The sequence below is a fragment of the Ruditapes philippinarum genome, unplaced genomic scaffold, assembly GCF_026571515.1.
Source record: "Ruditapes philippinarum isolate M1 unplaced genomic scaffold, ASM2657151v2 ctg910_1_1_1_1, whole genome shotgun sequence".
Classification (NCBI taxonomy): Eukaryota; Metazoa; Mollusca; class Bivalvia; order Venerida; family Veneridae; genus Ruditapes; species Ruditapes philippinarum.
The window spans coordinates 54,977-68,707 of record NW_026863552.1 but is presented as its reverse complement, the minus strand read 5'-3'; the positions used below and the strand labels follow the sequence as shown (position 1 = coordinate 68,707).

At 31.9% G+C, this 13,731-nt stretch overlaps 1 protein-coding gene across 3 annotated transcripts in view; it reads left to right on the top strand.

Moving 5' to 3' along the window:
• Positions 1-13,457, top strand: part of LOC132722470 (kynureninase-like) — a 35,189-nt gene extending 21,732 nt beyond the window's left edge. For all 3 annotated transcript variants that reach the window (XM_060706976.1, XM_060706975.1, XM_060706974.1), the window contains exons 6-13: positions 1,112-1,183; positions 4,027-4,101; positions 4,806-4,952; positions 6,186-6,284; positions 7,304-7,430; positions 7,711-7,796; positions 8,201-8,485; positions 11,902-13,457. In XM_060706976.1, coding sequence (XP_060562959.1) covers positions 1,112-1,183; positions 4,027-4,101; positions 4,806-4,952; positions 6,186-6,284; positions 7,304-7,430; positions 7,711-7,796; positions 8,201-8,485; positions 11,902-12,027 — 1,017 coding nt within the window. In that variant the 3' untranslated portion in view covers positions 12,028-13,457. The remainder of the gene's footprint in view (positions 1-1,111; positions 1,184-4,026; positions 4,102-4,805; positions 4,953-6,185; positions 6,285-7,303; positions 7,431-7,710; positions 7,797-8,200; positions 8,486-11,901) is intronic.
• Positions 13,458-13,731: the final 274 nt, after the last annotated feature.

The following is a 13,731-nucleotide window of genomic DNA, read 5'->3' as shown; positions in this document are numbered from 1 at the left end:
TGCAATTTCAACTTGTGTCATGCATAGCTTAAATGAAACTGTACAGAAATGTTGGTCAGTATATGTAGGTATGCACCTGGAGGTTTGCCTGTGAATTTATTCAGTATTCTTAGAGTTATTTCCATTGACATAGTAATTTTTTTGGAATTTTCAACTCGCACATACCAAATAAAATATTTGAACTAGTCATGAAACTTTACAGAAACGTTGGTCAGCATGTGAAGTTGTTCACCTTGGGGATTGCTTGTACATTTGTATATTTCGAATTGGGTCATGGTTCAATGATTTTTGCCCTTTAACTTTGAAAAAAAGGAAATTTTCAATTTCTGTTCATTATCACCCAAACAGTTGTCCATATTCAACTCAAATTTAATGTATGGATATGTCATAGGAATATGCTGGTCAAGTTCGAATTTGGTAATGGTTTGATGATATCTGACTTGAACTATGAAAAAAAAATGAAATTTTTTGTTTCCGTTCATTATCTCCCCAACCGTTATACACTTTCAACTCAAATTTGACATAAAGATACATCTTACGAATAAGCAGGCCAAGTTTGAATTTGGTCATGGTTTGATGATTTTTTTGGACAAAGGTATCTCTTTTGAATGTTGGAAAATAATTGGAAATTTTCAGTTTCTGCACTCTTACTTTTGTGGAAATGTATGTAGTCATTATCTCTGCTACAAATATGCAATTTGGAAAAGGTTAACACTGAATATTTTCATGGCCTTGAACTTTGTATAAAAAAAGTTTGTGTTAACATTAAATAGTTGAAGGGCTTTGAACTTAAAATGTGCAAACAAATTTGGAACTAACATTATTATATCATTTAGAATTTTGGCTGCATGCCGGAGCATGCATGGTGTGACAACACATTTCTAGTTTATTTTGGGAAAAATCAAGGTGTCCACATTGCAAAAATTGGATGTTGTTTTTATGCCCTAACCACTTAGAGGTAGGGGGAGTCGTAGAATTTATTTTGTCTGTCCTTAAACTGACAAAACAGTGGAGTGTGGGGGCATCTGTGTCCTATGGACTTATTTCTAGTGTTGATTTGTAAAGTACATGTACATGTATTTTGTTGACTTGTAGTGTATATTTATTTCAGATATCATTTTATAGACCAACTCCAGCACGATTTAAGATATTGATGGAAGGACACGCTTTTCCATCCGACCATGTAAGTATTATGTACACTATGTATAATTATACCCCCACCATATAATGTAGAAGGGGATATACTGGAATCACTTGCGTCGTTTGGTCAGTCCATCCATACTTTGTTTATCTTTCTCCAATGTGTCAGCTATATAAATCCTATACCCTATGAAGAATTTTCTTCAAACTTGCCTCAAATATTCACCTCAAAATGGGAATGTGCAGAATCAATATCACTTCCATGCAAGCTCAAGGTCAAGGATCCACTCAAAAGGTCAGTTACAATTTTGTGTCTGCTCTACAAATCCTATAGCCCTTGAAGGAAATTCTTTGTAAACCTCATCAAAGAGATGTGCAGAATGTATTCTGTAGCTGTGGTGGCACAAGGCCATGGACACACTTGAAGGTCAAATGTGTCCTTTCGCTAAATTCCTATTGACCCCTTAATAGATTTTTTTTTAATTTGGCTCAAAAGTTCACCTCAGCAGGGAGATATGCAGAATCTATAAAGGTCAAATGTAACTGCACTATAAAGCCTTGACCCAATTTCCTTAAAACTTTGCTCAAAATATTTGAATATTCTCAACAAGGTAATGTGCTCTGAGGTAAAAGTTGTTCAATTTTATGTCAGAACTTATAAGTTCTATACTCCTTGAAGGATGATAACTTAAAATATAATTTAAATAGACATAAATAAAATCCTATGTGTTGGTTTTTGTCACTGCCGTGGTAGCTATGTTAGTCACTGACCTGGGGTGAACATTGAGTATAATTCATATAATTACTATATCAGTGCAACAGAGTGATAAAATATTTATTGTTATGTTAGGCCCTGCTTTTGGTCTCTTTTTCGGTGGCAAGGATAAACAAACCCAAACACACAATCACTTAAAAAGTAGGAGCCTACTTTAATGAAGTCAATGTCTGTCTGTTTATATAGACATACTTACATTAATGCTTTGGATGGCTACAAGAATATTAGGTAACTGTACTCCCTGGTTAATGTCATTCATTCCATTAGCTGCTATGATATGGCTATTTTTATATGCCTGAAAGAATTTTGGGTATATTATGTTATACCCCCTGGCTTCTGTCCATCCGTCACTCTGTTAGCAATTTGGTTTCCGGAGCATAACTTAAGTTCCATTTTGCCCACAATATTCAAATTTCCTAGGATGATTGTCCGTATTGGGTAGAAGACCCCTATTGATTTTGGTGTCACAAGGTCACTATTACCTTAAAACTGAAAACAGTTTCCAGAGCATAACTTAAGTTTCATTTTGCCCACAGTCTTCAAACTTCATAGGATGATTGTCCGTATTGGGTAGAAGACCCCCTATTGATTTTAGGGTCACAAGGTGAAAGGTCAAGGTCACTTTTACTTTAAAACTGAAAACAGTTTCTTGAGCATAACTTAAGTTCCATTTGGCCCACATTATTCAAACTTCATAGGATGATTGTCCATATTGGGTAGAAGACCCCTATTAATTTTGTGGGTCAAAGGTCAAGGTCACTATTACCTTCAAACTGATAACAGTTTCCGGAGCATAACTTAAGTTCCATTTGTCTCACAGTCTTCAAACTTCATAGGATAATTGTCTATATTGAGTAGAAGACCCCTATTGATTTTGGGGTGACAAGGTTAAGTTCAAGGTCACTATTAACTTAAAACTGAAAACAGTTTCCGGAACATAACTTAAGTTAAATTTGGCCCACAGTGTTCAAACTTCATAGGATGATTGTTCATATTGAGTAGAAGACCCCTATTGATTTTAGGGTCACAAGGTTGAAGGTCAAGGTCACTATTACTTTAAAACTGAAAACAGTTTCTGGAGCATAACTTAAGTTCCATTTGGCCAACAGTATTCAAACTTCATAGGATGATTGTCCATATTATGTAGAAGACCCCTATTGATTTTGGGTCACAAGGTCAAATGTCAAGGTCACTATAACCTTTAAACTGAAAACAGTTTCCTGAACATAAGTTAAGTTCCATTTGGCCCACAGTGTTCAAACTTAATAGGATGATTGTCCATATTGCGTAGAACACCCCTATTGCTTTTGGGGTCACAAGGTCAAAGGTCAAGGTCACTATTAACTTAAAAATGAAAATAGTTTCTGGAGCATAACTTTAAAGGAGGATTGGCTTTTTGAAGGATGTAATTTTTTTTATTCAATTCCCATGTCTTACAAATGCTTCATCCTTACTAAAAAAAAAAAAACACTTTCGGGCATATAATACTCTGCCTAGCGGTGCTCTTGTTTCTATTGTTTGGCTAGAAAACAATAGGGATAACAAATAATGACAAAAAGTAGAAAATGCTTTTGCCTACAGTCCTGTGATTTAGACACAATAGGGTGGCCATGACTAGCAGATGACCCGAGGTCACGGTCATCACAGAATTGACCATGAAAAGCTTGTCCAGTCAGTAACTAGAGAATACATTAGCCTAAATCTTAAGGTTAAGTTTGGTGTACAATTTAAGGGTTATTTTATTATTTGTGGATGAAAATAAACAATATCTCAAAATATATAATGATAATCTTTTTGTTTCTTGTTAAATAAAGTGACAACTTATTAAAGTGATGTTTGTCAAGCAAGCTAATTTGCATGAGTGGATCAGTCCACACCCTTTCTAAGTATTTATATAATATGGTATTTGTGTTTAGAATGTTGTTTTTTAATTGTAGGTTAAATGTAATGACAAACATATATTTTCTTTGCAGTTTGTTTAATATGATGATATAAGAAATATTACTTATGTGTGCATTTCAGTGGTTAAAGTTGAGTAATTAACAATATGTAAATTGTAAATCAATACAATTTGTTTACTAAATCTGTACTGTTTTCTTTCATCATCTTAGTACGCTGTTGAAAGTCAAATAAAATTAAAGGGCTATAACCCCGATACTGCCATGATACTAATGGAACCAAGGGAGGTAAGTACTTGTAAGTTATTCTTTATTTTAATGGAAATTAGCCCACCTGAGCACAAATACTTCAAGACTAGTGGAGTTTTTGTGATTGCAAATGTTAGTATTTCCATTGTTATACACAATTTTCTAAACAAAAACTGCAAGAATCATGGCCCTCAACAAAAAAATTATATAAATGATTCTGATGCTTAAATGCTAACAATAAACTTTAAAAATCTCTTTGGGCATTTGTGGCTGATAGCTTAAGATCATTAAATTTAAACCCATTTGTTTCTCACTGCTATATAATTGAATCTCAGCAAGGACTTTTGGATTCTTTCATGTAAGTTCATGTTCATCTCCAGATTATTTTGATGTAGAGTTAAGACACTGGTATGCTATAGATTAAGGTTGATACAGGTCTATATTTGTTTGCATAAAATAGTTTAGTTGAGAGTTCTACTTTCCATACTTTTTTATGAAAATCCCCTACTTTTATCCCTACTTTTTTGTTGTTATTGGCCAACATAAAGCCTGCTTACATTATTTCTTACAATTTCCTTGCTTATTTTACTTGCCCTACTAACGTGGCAGATTTAATACAAATAATATAGATTATTTTTTGCTCCTACATGTATTAAATCATAACAACTGTTATGCAACAATTAAATTTTAACAGATGTAATTTTGCAGCATTCTATTAATTTCATTTTGTGATAATGTTACAGGGTGAGCACATTTTAAGGAAGGAGGATATATTAAAGGTTATAGAAGAACAGGGTAATTCTATAGCACTAGTGTGTTTAAGTGGTGTACAGTATTACACAGGACAAAAGTTTGACATGCAAACAATAACGCAGGCTGCACAGGAAAAGGTATGCAATGTATATTTTTATTCATGGTCATCGCTGGGAACGTGAGTGAGTCACGTAAGAAGTCTGTTAGTAATTATTTTGTTTGGAGGATAGTTTAACTGAATGCAGAAATTACTTCAGAAACATACAAGATATAAAGTACCATAACAAGGGCCCTGGTTGCTCAGAGATGGCTTTTTCTGAATGCATGATGTTTGTTGTTGTTTGTTATTGCCTATCGTTATCTGCAATTTCTTTAAACATTTCCTCCTAAACCACATACCTGGTACTGGATTTTGATCAAGCTTCATAGAAATGATAGATGTATGATACTTTACAGAAGTTATATATAAATATATCCAGTCTGATGTATGTCACAGATGCAGAATATAGACTTTAAAAATGAAATATTCAAAAATTGTTCCTCACAGAGCTTAGATTTTGGTATGTAGTATTTCTTTGATGACCCCAGGGACAAAGTTGGCCCCAATTTAGGGGCTCACTAAGTTTACATAGACTTATATAGGGTAATACATTTAAGTCTTCTCCTTTAAAAGAAAACGTCTTAGAGCTAAGATGTGTGACATATAGCATTGTCCAGCAGAAATGTAGTTGAATAAATCATTGCTGATTTGTAAAGCAGTCATAACATTAAAGATATGAACCAAAACGTTTTCTTCAAATTTTATCATCAAAGTAAGTTTTTCTACAGCAGCATATAATATTTTGTTGCTTTTAAAGGAGCTCCTGTGAGGTTCAAAAGCTTAAAAAACATTAACTTTGAAAATCTTACATCGTTCCACTAGAACAAGTAAATATGAAGAAGATAATAAAAGTTTACAAAGAATTTTATTGAAAATCAATATTTTGTGTGATCCTAAGACTGATTTGAGTTAAAACATTTAAATGATCTCATTTTAGGTGATAAACACTGATTATTCTAGAAAAACAGTGAGATCAAATTATCTTAAATTATTGGTTAAAGACCTTCATCAAATGATATTTGAATTCCAGCCTGTCATGGCAAAGGGCCTCAGTGCAGTCCCTTTAAACAATTTTCAGTAGCAACTTTAACATGTATCAAAATTATCACCATTTCATACATGTTGTTGTTTCTTTTAGCATTGAATGCCTTTCAAACATTTTTTTGCAGTCAAAACTATGTAAAAAAACCACAATGATTATCACACCTAGGATTTTTGACATGATGGGACAGGAATTGAGAAGTTGCAGTATTTGTTTTATATTTGACAGGGTTGTGTTGTTGGATGGGACCTAGCTCATGCTGTTGGCAATGTAGAAATAAAACTACATGACTGGAATGTGGACTTTGCTTGCTGGTGTACATATAAAGTATGTCACAAATTCAAATAAATCAATTATTGTTTCCATTACTTGCATTATGATATAAAATTCATTTTAGTTTTATAATTCACAGCTTCTTAAATTTTTCAATTTCTGTTAAAGTATGTCATGTACTTTTAGGCCAAGTGATATAAAGTAAAAACTTTTTCATATTCAAAATATGATTTGAGTAGAGATATATTAACTCGCTGTATACCAATGTCACACTGGAAGACACTACAGGCAACAACAACAGTAAAGATGGAAAATTGCCTATTGAGGCATTTACAGCATTGGATTATATCCAAGTGCATAATTTTGCTCTTAAACCATACATTATTCTACCACAAAGCACTGAAAATTAATATCTATTTTTTCACATTTGCAAGATTTTCACATTTTAAAGCAAAATTAAATGTTAATTACTAGTATTTAAGATTTTGGTGCAAATTTTCATGTCTTCTTTCTAATGTCCTGTCTCATGCTAAATGATAAGGGCAATTTTGGAAAGTCCATGGGAAATATTTTAAATGTAACAGACATCTTTTGTATTTTCAGTTTTGCTATAACATGATAATTTATTGTTTAAAAAAAATGCCCACATCATATTTCATATACATTTTACATGTGGACTTGATTATTGGTCATGAATGAATGATTCCATTGTAATCATGCCATGTACAGAAAGTGGCCAAACCAGTTTTGGTGAAATATTTGTAAGACACTTAAACCATAACCATATTTAGGAAAAAAAAATTAAGAAAATGTTTGCATTAGAAATGTCTTTCAGTGTATATTTGCTACTATTTTAAAGAACTTAAAGTAAAAGAATGTTGTTACGATATTTGAAAAAGTTTTAAATGCTATGATAGTTCTTTTCATGTTTTAGTATGAATCAGTGAACTTGAACATTTATTATAAAATTGAAACATTAGAATTAAAATGTGAGTAATTTTCATGAAGAAATTCTTTATTTGTTATATATGAAGTAATTGAGCAAGCAATTTGGTTTAAAAAATATATTTTAGTATCTAAACTGTGGTGCTGGTTGCCTTGCGGGACTATATATACATGAGAGACATTATAATAATGATTACCCTCGTCTAACTGGCTGGTGGGGACATCAGCTCTCTACCAGGTTTGAAATGGACAACAGTAAGTTAAACTTGTTTTATGCCTTAAAAAATCCTTACAAATAATTTCAAGTAAATGTGTTTGATGGTGTGTTTGCATAATCAAATTGATTAAATCAATATAGTTGAGTAGCCTTTGTTTCACACATACAGTTAATTTAAACCCCCATTTACCATAGGAATTTGAATTAGTTTAGTGAATTTGTTAATAAACACATATTTGTCATAGAGAAGATTTACCATCATGTATATATCAGTGTTTCAGTGGTACACACTATTTGTGTTACAATTAAATATTTCAGAGTTCAGTCCGTACCCAGGAGCTAAAGGTTACAGGTTGAGTAACACACCTGGTTTTCTGTGCCCTCCAATTAAAGCTAGTTTAGAGGTAAGTTAGTTACAGTGATCATCTTATGTTACAATTATAGCTTGAAATTTCTTTTATACTTCATTTTTGTTAAACAAGATTTATATATATTGTGACATGGTTACAGTTCTACAGTCTATAGTAATTAAAGTACAAAATATTTTATTTAGATATACATCATTTTGTACCTGGTAAAAGTAACAAATTTCATAACAGATTACCAGAATTAGCAGCCTATCTTCATTGAAATAAGTATTCTAAATTAGAAATTGTACCAAATTGTCAAAAACTGATGTTAGTATAGTAAAATAGAAATAAATGTGACAGACTTATGTAGTACAATATAGTAATATAATATTTGATATATCTATAATTGCATCATCTTTTTTGGGATACAAATATTGTATTGTATAGTCCCTTTTTAGATATTTGAGAAAACGTCAATCAAAGAGTTGACAGAAAAGTGTCGTTTGTTGACGGGGTACTTAGAGGCTAGAATCATACGTCAATATGGTTACCCTGATACAAATACTTCAGTTAAAAATGGAACAGATGTAGGCAATGGAGACAGTAATGATGGTCCAGCAAAACATGTTTATGTAGAAATTCTTACACCTTCTGATCTGTCTCAGCGAGGTGCTCAACTTTCCTTGTCATTTTCTGTCAATATAACACAGGTGTTTAAAGAACTTATGAAACGTGGAGTTGTGGTACGTATATATTACACAAAGTGAGGCTACATACTTGGTTATACATTCTTATTCTGTAAATTGTGAAAGAAACTGATTTTTTAGCTCGACTATTCGCAGAATAATCGAGCTAATGCAGTCACCCATTTGTCGGCGTCCCTGTGGTTAAGTTTTTGTATGTAAGCTGGTATCTCCATAACTACTGAAGGGAATGGATTGAAACTTCACACACTTGTTCTCTGTGATTATCTAAGATGATTGGCACAAGTCCCATAACTCTGATTTGCTTTTTTTCATAATTATGCCCCTTTTTCGACTTAGAAATTCTTGGTTAAGTTTTTGTATGTAAGCTGGTATCTCCATAACTACTAAAGGGAATGGATTGAAACTTCACACACTTGTTCTCTGTGATTATCTAAGATGATTGGCTTAAGTCCCATAACTCTGATTTGCTTTTTTACATAATTATGCCCCTTTTTCGATTTAGAAATTCTTGGTTAAGTTTTTGTATGTAAGCTGGTATCTCCATAACTACTGAAGGGAATGGATTGAAACTTCACACACTTGTTCTCTGTGATTATCTAAGATGATTGGCACAAGTCCCATAACTCTGATTTGCTTTTTTTACATAATTATGCCCCTTTTTCGACTTAGAAATTCTTGGTTAAGTTTTTAGCTCGACTATTCGATAAGAATAAGTAGAGCTATTGCAGTCACCCGAGCGTCGGCGTAACCACTTATGTTAAAGTTTTTGTAATAGTTCAAATATTTTCAAAGTCCATAGACATATGGCTTTGAAACTTTGCACACTTGTTCACCATCATGACCCCAACCTGTAGACAGGAGGAGGTAACTCTATCAAGCATTTTGACAGGATTATGCCCCTTTTTCGACTTAGAATTTACGTTAAAGTTTTTGTAATAGTTCAAATATTTTCAAAGTCCATTGACATATGGCTTTGAAACTTTGCACACTTGTTCACCATCATGACCCCAACCTGTAGACAGGAGGAGGTAACTCTATCAAGCATTTTGACAGAATTATGCCCCTTTTTCGACTTAGAATTTACGTTAAAGTTTTTGTAATAGTTCAAATATTTTCAAAGTCCATTGACATATGGCTTTGAAACTTTGCACACTTGTTCACCATCATGACCCCAACCTGTAAACAGGAGGAGGTAACTCTATCAAGCATTTTGACAGAATTATGCCCCTTTTTCGACTTAGAATTTACGTTAAAGTTTTTGTAATAGTTCAAATATTTTCAAAGTCCATTGACATATGGCTTTGAAACTTTGCACACTTGTTCACCATCATGACCCCAACCTGTAAACAGGAGGAGGTAACTGTATCAAGCATTTTTTTTACTATCAAGCACTAAGAATAGTCGAGCGTTGCTGTCCTACCGACAGCTCTTGTTGTATGTAAGCTGGTATCTCCATAACTACTGAAGGGAATGGATTGAAACTTCACACACTTGTTCTCTGTGATTATCTAAGATGATTGGCACAAGTCCCATAACTCTGATTTGCTTTTTTACATAATAATGCCCCTTTTTCGACTTAGAAATTCTTGGTTAAGTTTTTGCGTGTAAGCTGGTATCTCCATAACTACTGAAGGGAATGGATTGAAACTTCACACACTTGTTCTCTGTGATTATCTAAGATGATTGACACAAGTCCCATAACTCTGATTTGCTTTTTTACATAATTATGCCCCTTTTTCGACTTACAAATTCTTGGTTAATTTTTTGCGTGTAAGCTGGTATCTCCATAACTACTGAAGGGAATGGATTGAAACTTCACACTCTTGTTGTCTGTGATTATCTAAGATGATTGGCACAAGTCCCATAACTCGGATTTACTTTTTCGCATAATAATGCCCCTTTTTCGATTCATAAATTCTTGGTTAAGTTTTTGTGTGTAAGCTTGTATCTCCATATTTACTGAAGGGAATGTATTGAAACTTGAAGGGTTTGTACCTTTTCGGACAATTTTATGTATTCATATAGGTAAGCATTATTATACTCAATGAAACACCCTCGTGACAAATTTTCGAATAGTCGAGCGTTACTGTCCTCCGACAGTTCTTGTTATAAAAGATAGTGTTGACTTCGTAATCATTGTATGTTGAAATGTGAGAACAGTAGATTTTGATTTTTAAAAAAAATAATTATGTAATGGAAGGACTAGATAAACATGATTTAAGGTATCGTTTGTTAGAATTATTCAAGTGAAAATTACTGAGCAGACAATAGGGTTCTCCAGAAACAGAAATGAAATTTATGAAAACAAGTAGTCACTAATTGTTATATGAGAATATTATATTATAAATTGTTATATGAGACTATTATATTATATATTATAGTTATATGAGATTATTATATTATAGATAGTTATATAAGACTATTATAGATAGTTATATTAGACTTGTATTATAGTTATATGAGATTTTTACATTATAAATAGTTATATGAGACTATTATATATAGTTATATGAGACTTTTATATTATAGTTATATGAGACTTTTATATTATAGTTATATGAGACTTTTATATTATAGTTATATGAGACTTTTATATTATAGTTATATAAGACTTTTATATTATAGTTATATGAGACTGTTATATTATAGTTATATGAGACTGTTATATTATAGTTATATGAGACTTTTACATTAGTTATATGAGACTGTTATATTATAGTTATATGAGACTGTTATATTATAGTTATACGAGACTTTTACATTATAAATAGTTATATGAGACTATTATAAATAGTTATATGAGACTGTTATATTATAGTTATATGAGACTATTATATTATAGTTATATGAGACTTTTATATTATAGTTATATGAGACTGTTATATTATAGTTATATGAGACTGTTATATTATAGTTATATGAGACTATTATATTATAGTTATATGAGACTGTTATATTATAGTTATATGAGACTATTATATTATAGTTATATGAGACTGTTATATTATAGTTATATGAGACTATTATATATAGTTATATGAGACTTTTATATTATAGTTATATGAGACTATTATAAATAGTTATATGAGACTTATATTATATTATATATTAGACAGGGACTTGGATTCTTTCATGTGAGAAAGCTATCCAGCTAGCTTACAGAACGTCGGTGGTTCTACTCAGGTGCCCGTTCGTGCCTAAAATAATGCACTGAGGGGCACCTGAGGTCTTCCTCCACCAGTAAAGCTGGAACGTTGCGATATGACCTATACTGTGTCGATGTGACATAAAACCCAATCAAAACAAACAAATTTACATTATAAATAGTTATATGAGACTATTATATTTTACATATACAAGACTATTAATAATTTGTGATGAATTCATACAGAGAATAATTGCTGTTTTCTTCTTATAAAGACTGGCTCTTATAACAAACCTTTTATTTTCAGTGTGATGAGAGGAAACCAAAAGTTATACGTATCGCTCCAGCACCGCTATACTGCTCGTTTGAGGACGTTCACAGATTTATGAGATATCTTGATGAGGCCCTTCATGCAGCACATGCTTTAGAATAATAAATAGAGATATCTCAATATCTTCAATATATCATTTCCACAAATATTGCCTAACTCATCTTCTATCTTTGTTACACAAATTCTCAACCAGTGAAACTTTTTTTGTATGATGGAACTAGGAATTGATATTTTAAATACAATGTAGTTTTTTTATTCATTTAATGTAAATGAAGAGAGGATTTTATCAGCTAGAAAACATCTCATTTATCAGCTGATGCTACATGTATGTAGAAACAAATGTATATAAATTGCTATCATTGTAATTTGTCATTTGGTTGATGAGAGTATGTCAGTATACAAATGTATATATACATATAGAGAATGAAAAAAGAGGAGTTTAATTAATTTTAGTGCATATGAAATGTATCTCATTAACCCTTACAATGATCAATATCTTAAGTATCTCGTCAAGTCTCCCATTTTTCAATCTCCTCAATTTTAGGGCACAGATGTATGGGCTGATCTTAGTCAACAGTGTTTGCATAGCCAGCAGTTTATCCATTAAATTATGTCTCTTAAAACACAGTATCATTCATATGTATTTTCCTTGGATGAACCGCTTTCAAAATATTCCATTCCTGAAGAACTCTGGTTGCCATAGTGACCAAAAGAAAAAACTTGAAACACTTCTTATTGATATGAATAAAGAGAAAACTGTTAGGATTTGGTTTTATTTTTTCAAATTACTTTGATTCAATAAAATTACTGCTGCTAGACGTGTCTCTCTGTATGTATATAGAAAAACAACAACAAAGTTTGTATCTCAAAAACTATTCAAGGAAGTAGGTTAAAACTTTACACACTTGTTCTCTGCGATTATCCAACATCATGGACATAGGTCCCATAACTCTAAGTTGCCTTCTAACAGAGTTATGCCCCTTCTACCAGTAGTTGAATCCTGTCTTATTGACAGCTCTCCTTTTGAGGAGGTAAAGTGTTGTCACAATGTGGTCCTTTTTTGTGTTTGAACTTACTATTATTATCATAATTGTCCTGAAAGCTTGCAGAATTATGCCAAGGCATTTTTATAATTAGCAGTAACTAATGTTGCAACCTTTTTGATAACATTTACCCAGTAGTAAATTATATCTTGTCTTGATTATTGGCTTCTTGCTTTCAGAATTTTGATATTGAAGTATCTTAAATTGAAGATAATATGACACTAGGACATGTTGATTTCAGTCTGAGATATGTTAAATAATAGTACATTATCCCAATCAGGGCTATACAAATGTATTGCATTTCAATTTTTGCATTTATGCAACATATGTCAATTGTATACAATGGGTAGGGGCAATTTAAAGTATATTTTTTTGTGTTTGCATTTTTGTACATTTAACAGTGCTTTTGTTTTCCTTTACAAGATAGATTAATATTATGTTATTATAATATATGTTAATATTTAACAATAAAGAGAACACTCAAATACATGTATGTTTTACTTCTTTTTGACGAGTTGCATGAACACAGGCCCTGACCCCAAGAATGTGTTGATGCAAATGAGAAACATAATGGATATTATAAAATTGAAATGGAGAATATTTGTATAATTTGTGGATGTTTTGTTTTGTGACCACAAACTATTTTGGTCATGTGTGAATAAGTTGAATATTTAAATATCAGATTTTTTGGGAGTAATTTCATTATCTGTTCAATTGTTTTACTCACTCAACTTTACCAAACATTAGAATTGATGAAGAAAAT